Raw genomic sequence first — 7879 nt, 5'->3', positions numbered from 1 at the left:
AGGTTCCATGTGCCATGAACCTCGGATGAGTACCTCAAGTGGCTCAGGGTCAAACTAAAAGTGGCGAACAGTTCAATTGGCAGCACACGTTCCTTTTGGGTACAGGAGTATGAGACTGCCAGGCTTGTTTTCTTCTTCATCCTCTGTTTGCAGGACTTTGGTCAAATCCTTGCTAGGTTTGCATGATATTATAACAAATGTTACGAACCACGACCTGCTCGACACAGAAATAGTGGGCAGTGATCATTCATGATAGATGTTGAAGGACATCTCAATAATGGAACATCAACACCTACTTCTCTAACCAAGATCAATGATGAGATTTTGGCTCATGGACGCATTTGAAAGTTAGGTTCAGGTAAAACATTTGTTAAATAGCCACCTCAGATTTGGCAAGCATCAATGTGTGACCAGGCCCTATAAAATTACTATCACCTTCCTCAGCCGTCAGATCAAGGTTGAAGAATATCTCCCTCTTATGTAGTAGTATTATCTCCTTTGGTGCTATAGCACAATTCTGAACCTACGGTGCAAACTGGCAGCCAGAGAGGGATCGTGCCCACTCCAACTCACAACACCATATTACTTGAGAACCACGAGCCACGAGCTAAACATGCATATATGATCATAGAAACGGAAGAAATCCATCAAATTACACATGCTTGCATAGTAGATTAAATTGGACATCATAAGTTGGATGGGAATAAGGGTGGGGCATCACAGGCAAAATTTACAAGCGTCGTCAGTTCCCATAGATAAGTCCAAACATAACTACTGGGAGAATCCATGAAGTTCATATTTTGAACATTGTCTGTCACCCGAAAGGCTGAAGACGGTTCACGATCTCCATTTGCAAACTCGGTGTCCAACTCCGTCAGGTAGACCTAATTGACCAAAAGACCTGAAATTTTTGGTAAAAAGGAAACAAGGTTGGTTAGACAATAGTAAAAGAAATGTATGATAGAAAATTGTGTGGGGAAGTAGATGATGAAATAGGAGTTCTAGTGGTCATTGACAAATGGCAAGCAAGGGCACTATACATGTATATAAAGTTTTTCTTCGGGCAACCAGCGGGAGCGCTGCGTTTTCATTAAGATATAAGAGAGAAGAGAGAACAAAGTATGTAGGAGTCATTTTCATTAAGATAGAAGAGAGAAGAGAGAACAAAGTATGTAGAAGTCAGCGGGTCTTTAAGGGTAACACACCAAAACCCCAAATGAAAACAAAAGGCGCACGACATGCACGGCGAAAGCCCTGGCCATGCATGCCGAGTATGACCTTGCACTGCTTTATATCCTTGAAAGCTAGATTCACCAGGTCGACTACATAGGTAATGTCTTCCCTCAGATATGACACATTCATGATATCAAGATTCGGAATGTAGAAATGATTTAGTTGAACATATGTGGTTTTGGCATTCTTTTAAACTGCTAATACAGCAAGGTGAGTACTGTTTCTGAGACCATCCAAGAGTGTGCCTTTCTCTAAGAACTGTGAAAATCAATTTTGCTCCACAGAACTACAGATACTCATGCAAAAATGGAGTATGCAATACAAATGCCTATTTATTGGGGAGGGCAAGACAAGCATAATTTTGCATAGAGCACCTACGGCATGCTACTTCCACCACCCAAACAATCCAAGAGCAATTCATAAATGCCTAGCATGTAATCAACTAGTAAAATCAAAATTTTGGGCAGCTGTTTTTGTTCCTGTTTACAACAAAGAGTCAAGGCAAACTAAATCATAAAAAAACAAGTTCCGCAATTATTTCAGCCATGTGAACTACCACACAATCATAAAAAGTTCAATATATATACCATAAATGCCTTGCATGTAAGCAACTAGTTTGGCAGAAATCAAAGTTTTGGCCAGCTGTTTTTTATGTTCACAACAAACTGCGATGCAGTTAACATTGTTCAGGCAGACTAAATCATAATACTACCTCTCTCTCAGTTTAGAGGGCGTGCGCGTAGCCCTAGGTCGTCAATTTGACCAACCTAATACAAGTCATATATTACAAAAAATATACTAATATAAAATTCAGATGTTCTATTTTCAAACGATATAATTTTTGTGTTATATAGTTTATATTAGGGTGATAAAATTGCAACCTACGTATACGCGTACGACTTGTAAACTGAAACAGAGGTAGTAAAACAAGTTTCATAATTATTTCAGCCATGTGAACTACCAACAGAAAAAGATGCATTTAAACAACTAGTTTAGCGGAAATCGAAAAATTGGCCAGCTGTTATTTTTTTCATGTTCACAACTAACTGCGATGCAGGAAACAGAGTTAAGACAGACTAAATCATAATGAAACAAGTTTCACAATTATTTCATCCATGTGAACTACCAACAGAACAAGATGCCTAGAAATGAACTTTTAAAATACTCAGTTCAAATATTCAACCAATGCTGGCACAATAATATGAACAATTTACCTGCTCTAAGTGCATTTTTGAATTTCAGTATCTCGCACCCTCATAAGTCATCGTTCATAGTAGGAACTTTGTCTGATAACGTAGACCTGCATCATTTACATAACAAAGCCAGCATTGTTAGCAGTGACACACATGATTTCTCAGCTGACAAGCATTCTAGGATCTGCTTTTAAAATGAAGGAATGTTGAATAGTAATGTTTCCAGCAATAAACAGGTCCATTGTCATCCTGCAGCTCAACTCGCGGTTTAATTCTACAACATACGGAACCACAGAAGCCCAATGCATAATGTCTACAGTTATTACATTATCATGACGAGAATTTCTCATGAATTAACTTGACCAACTTAATATTATTACTTGGGTGTACAAATATTGTGGAACATTCATGATAATGGCAGCAGCACCAAACATGAAAGCTTCAAGATTTTCTAGAATTGTAAGATGCAACTGGAACGCGATTCTGCAGAAATTGTATGAAATGCACATCCATTCTCACCAGATACAGCATTCCATAGATAGATATTTAGAATCTCACCTTGAACATCGTCCGGTTGATCAGCTCGAACACCAGACAATCCCCATCAACCAGGTTGTGCTGGATGGCGAACCCTCTCCATCCAGCACTGAGGCCGTTCTTAAGCGCAAGGTAGAGCGATTCGGACTCGACGCCCTGCTCATCCTTCAAAGTGAGCTTCTCGTCACGCTTCGGGAGATGCTTCCGGCAGAAGGGCAACGGGAGGCCCTGCCAGTAATCCAAATGAACAACCCCAGAATCATCAACAGATCATCGGTTTCGATCAGCAAGTGAACTGAATACAACGGTGGGGGCATTTTGCTTACCAGCCAGAACCCTCCGGTGACATGTGACTGCGTCATGGGCTTGACAAAACTGGGGTAGCGTGACCCTAGCTTGGCCTGCAGCTCTTCGGCCATGGTGGTGGCATACTCTCTGGCCTTGTCTGTAGCGTACACTCGATTAATCAAGTCGCTCCTTGTGCTGGTCGTCGTCCTGCGCCCCCTGCTCGAAGGCAACCAAGAAATGGAGATTACTAAATATGCAACGAATTTGTCACTGGAGAGGAAGAATCGGGCGAGACATCACCTCCTGATCTTCTTCTCGAGGACATGAAAGACATCCTACACACATCACATAAAAGATGCATTTTTCGGTTAGCAATCGAATCAAGGCAAAGAAAAAAGAGGAAAAAGGAAACTCAGCAGCCTCACCTCGAATCGGTAGTTGGGCTGCTCAGGGAGGCTGGCGACGCGGCCGGACCGCCGGATCGGGGCGTCCTCGCCGGCCTCCCGCGGCACCCGCTTCCGCTTCAGGGACTTGGCCTGCGACACCGACCAAGAACCACCAGGCGATTCAAACAACGAGAAGGCGAGTCGAAGCGGAGGGGGGAGGCGAGGGCGGCGGATCTGACCGGCGAGGGCTTGGGGGTGGCGGCCTCCCTGACGGCGGCGGAGAGGTGGCGCAGCTTGAGCTCCTCCAGCTTCCGCTGGTTCTCCTCCACCTGCCTCCGGCGCTGCTCCTCGTACGCGATCGCTCCGGCCATCTCCTCCCTCCTCCTCGATTTCCTCTGCCTCTCTCTCGCGGTTTGAACTGGTGGGGGAGGCGAAGGCGGCAGAATGGATGGGATTGGGAGGAGGCGAGAGGGGAAAGCTGCGGCGGCCTATAAATTAGACTTGTGGGCGCCAGCGGAGGGTTCTAGCAAGGACCGGTCTATGGACCGTTTGACGAGGGGTCCGGTCTCTGGTCTGTTCGCTGGGTGTGGACGGGCGCATGGGCTGGGTCCTGGGATGGCGGGGGTGCCAGGCCAAGAGCCGCGAGATTCGAAAGTTCAAACGTTCGAAATCTCTCTCGCGAGGGCTTGGGGGGCAGGCAGCTCGCCCCGTCATTTTCTGCGGGGGCCACAGGTCAGTGTGACGCGCATGGTGGGTGGTAAGTCTTGTGCGCTTTTACTGGTGTGATCACGATTTATTTACGGCCAACACGCGTGATATTGGTGGGATTTTTTTTTGTTAACTTTGATATTGGTGGGGTAATTCGACAAAGAAATCGCGTAGGAAGAAGCATGTCCATGAGAGCATATCTAACATACGCCCAAAAAAAGCTCCGCGCATTAAAATTTTATTTTTTTGGCGCCGCACAGCTCCAGCATATGCCGTAGCGCTAAAAGTTTTTGGGCGCGCGCTGAAAAACGCTATCGCGCGCAGCATATTTTGGGCTCCGGATTGCGCGCGCTTCACAATTTGCACTGTGTGCTTTTTGTGCGCACGTTTTTGGGCGTCTGCAAAAATGATGTTGGTCCCGGCGCACTAAAAGTGCTAAAGTGACGCGCTATAACTTTTATTGGGCGGCAAATTTTTGTGCGGCCGTTGGAGATGCTCTGAAAGAACATGTATTGCTAACATATTTTATCAAAAAAAATGAACATATGTTCTCCTTTTTTCTTACGGGAAACATATGTTCTCCTTTAGAAAATGTTGGGAAAAATTATATGGTATAGCTTGATTGTCTACATTTGAATTTTCATCGTGATTTTTCTGTCTAATATTTAGCCAATGGTTACAAAATCATTGTATATTGAGAGTGCTTCTGAATATGAAGTGAATAGTGTCTATTATGGTCTAATGTAAAATACTCCCTCCGTTCGCTATTCTTGTAATATCGAAATATGAATTCGGTGGTATAATTTTTGCCCCCCGCTGCAGTCGGTCTCGCTGATTAAATTTATGGTCAAACTTAGATCTCGAGAAATGCGGATGCACTACATTATAGAATGGAGGGAGTATTAGAGGTCAAATTATGAATTTGGACAGTCAAACTAGTGTTGGTAGTCCCTGCAAAAAAAGTGTTGGTAGTACTTTCTGAATTACTTTAATTGGTATCACAAAAAGGCAAATTTACCGGGTGCTACTGAAATAGTTTTGGAATGGTGCTCCTCTTGAAAATATTAGCACATTTTCATTTAGACTAATCCACGAGTAGACACTAAACATGGCAATGGCAATATGCAACTTATACTAATATCTAAACATGTGAGCATGTACAATACATAGAATGAAAACATTTATGAACATAACATAGTATCTAAACATTTATGAACAGCACATGAGCGAGTAAATGGGGATGAACAGGTCATACCCTTCGTTTGGCCAGGCCAACGCGGCAGCGACAATAGCAGCCTCGGCGGTGTCTGTGGCCTTATTCTTGGCGGCAACGTCGTCGGCCATGGGTTCGATGCAGGGGAAGTAGTGGAAGCAGATGAGGACGGAGACAAGGACAGATTGGGAGTAGTCGTGTCAAGACGCTCCCAAAAAACCTTATTGTTGTTTTCCCGGGCAGGATGTCGAATGACAGAGTTCTGGAGGCACCTGCTCTCCCGACCAACCGTGCACGCGGTCGTCGGATGGGATCGCCAGAAGCAGCACAGAGAGAGAAACAATAGATGACGACTACGGTTGTGTAGGAGGGAGTGAGTGAGTTAGGGTTCACTCCACATGCCATCGCCTCCTTATATAGGTTGTCGGGTAGATGGGCCTAGGCTTAGGCCCACGACCAAGTCCGCGAACAGCCCACGGTCCAACGTCTCAGACAGTGACATTTCCGTTGGCATCTTGTTAATTAATCCACAATTAATTAATCATTTTTGACCGGCCGCCCCTCGCGCGCATCTCCTTATAAAGGGATCTCACCCTTACTACTAAAGCGGTAAGGTACTAAATTTCCCACCATTTACAATGCACCTAAATAAGCCTTAGAGATTAAACAGGGATTATTGTCTTATATGGATCAAAACCTATCTATAATCTAAGAGCTACTATTGGTGCTACTGAAATAGTTTGGGAATACTTTTGTGATAATAGCCCCAAAATGCCAGGCCTAAGAGCATCTCCAACAGTTGAGCCAAACTAGCGCCGCGCCGTAAAATTGCCCATTTTAGCACGCGCGCAACCGGTATAGTGGCTCCAGCGGGCGCGCAAAAACCCCGCGCGCGGCATATCTAGTTAAGCGCGCAGGCCGAAACTGCATCGCGCGCCGCTTATTTTCTGCGCCCACTCCCGCGCGCTGTACTCTCGCGCGCTCGCTCGCAACTCACCCTCCCCTCTCCAGCCGCGGCGCCGCCGCCGCCCGCGCCATCCGACGACCATTCCGGCGCTTCCCCGGCCTATCCCCGCGCCGCGGCGGCTTCCTCCGCCCCCCTCTAGTCACCACAGCCCCTCGCGCGCGTCCGTCCTCCGACGAACAGCTCCCGGGCGCTCGCTGTCGCTCGGCGCCCGCAAGGTGTTCGACAAAACGCCTGCAAGGTATGTATTGCTCAAACTTCATGAATTTGGTGCATATTGATTGTAGTTTTTATAGCATAGTATTGAACATTGTAGATGAGTTCGTCGTATGATTCTTCCGAAGAAGAATTTGATATGGAAGAGGAGGAGGATCTTGCAATGATCCTAGCTATGCACATCAATAAAAACCAAAGCACGATGGTTCGGTTATGGGTCGGCAGAAAATTTGGAGGGATATGATTGATGCCCATAACAGATTGACGAGGCACTATTTCATGGAGAATCCCACATACCCGGAGTCGTACTTTCATCGTCGGTTTAGAATAAGCACCGAGTTGTTCAGGCGCATTGCAGAGAAACTAGCGAGCCATGACCGGTTTTTTCAGCAAACACTGCTAGGGAAAAGACTAGCAGCAGCGCGGGTTTTAGGTGTATCAGTAGCGCGGGTACCCGCGCTACTAATAAGACGCTACAGCTAATAGTTAGTAGTAGCATGAGTGAAACCCGCGCTACTACTAACTTTGTTAGTAGTAACGTGTGCCACCCACGCTACTGCTATTACAGACCCGCGCTACTACTAATGAAGTAGTAGTAGCGTGCCTATAATACCAGCGCTACTAGTATCCTAAATACTAGTAGGGCACTTTTTTCCCAACGCTACTAGTAACAAATTAGGAATTGAAAAAAATTAAAAATAGATGCAGTATTCATGAATGGAGATCAGAGACACATCCAATGCAAAATAAATTTCACAGAACCATCTTAACACTTGCAGTGTTCATGGATGCAGGTTGGTACCTTCCCTAGCGTTTCACCACCAACCTAACCAGACCACTTCTCTAGATGTATGTACAAAGAGTCAAGGTCCTCCACCTTGAGGAACTCCAGACGGTGGCGTCGTCCTCCACCTCGGTGACCTCCGGACGGTGGCGTCGAGGTCCTCCACCCCGGGGACCTCCTGCGTCGCAATCACCTGGACGATAATCTGTATGACGCGGTCGCGAGGCTTCACGGTGAAGTCTGCCTCCGAGTAGTTGAAGAGCACGACTCCCGTCGGGCCGCAGTAGTCCTCGTCGGTCACCCTGCACCCAGTCGAGAAAGTGAAAACTTATTGTGCAAAACTATAAAGCAGTAGAA

General features: G+C 45.9%; 1 protein-coding gene across 2 annotated transcripts; it reads right to left on the bottom strand.

The window, feature by feature from the left end:
- Positions 1–605: 605 nt before the first annotated feature.
- Positions 606–4107, bottom strand: LOC125530515 (B3 domain-containing protein Os06g0194400). Of its 2 annotated transcripts, none has more exons than XM_087536121.1 (7): positions 3877–4107; positions 3677–3787; positions 3552–3586; positions 3290–3467; positions 2985–3191; positions 2448–2533; positions 606–901 (listed from the first exon to the last, which is right to left on the bottom strand). In XM_087536121.1, exons 1-6 carry the CDS (start codon positions 4006–4008, stop codon positions 2495–2497), a joined length of 702 nt encoding a protein of 233 aa, XP_087392247.1. In that variant the 5' UTR covers positions 4009–4107; the 3' UTR covers positions 606–901; positions 2448–2494. The 2 variants fall into 2 exon arrangements, with proteins under 2 accessions (XP_087392247.1, XP_087392248.1); XM_087536122.1 differs by having other exon boundaries at positions 606–884.
- Between the last annotated feature and the right edge of the window lie 3772 nt (positions 4108–7879).

This window comes from Triticum urartu, chromosome 7A (assembly GCF_056163025.1).
Source record: "Triticum urartu cultivar PI428250 chromosome 7A, HENAU_Tu73, whole genome shotgun sequence".
Taxonomy (NCBI): Eukaryota; Viridiplantae; Streptophyta; class Magnoliopsida; order Poales; family Poaceae; genus Triticum; species Triticum urartu.
This window is presented reverse-complemented; position numbering and strand designations above follow the sequence as displayed.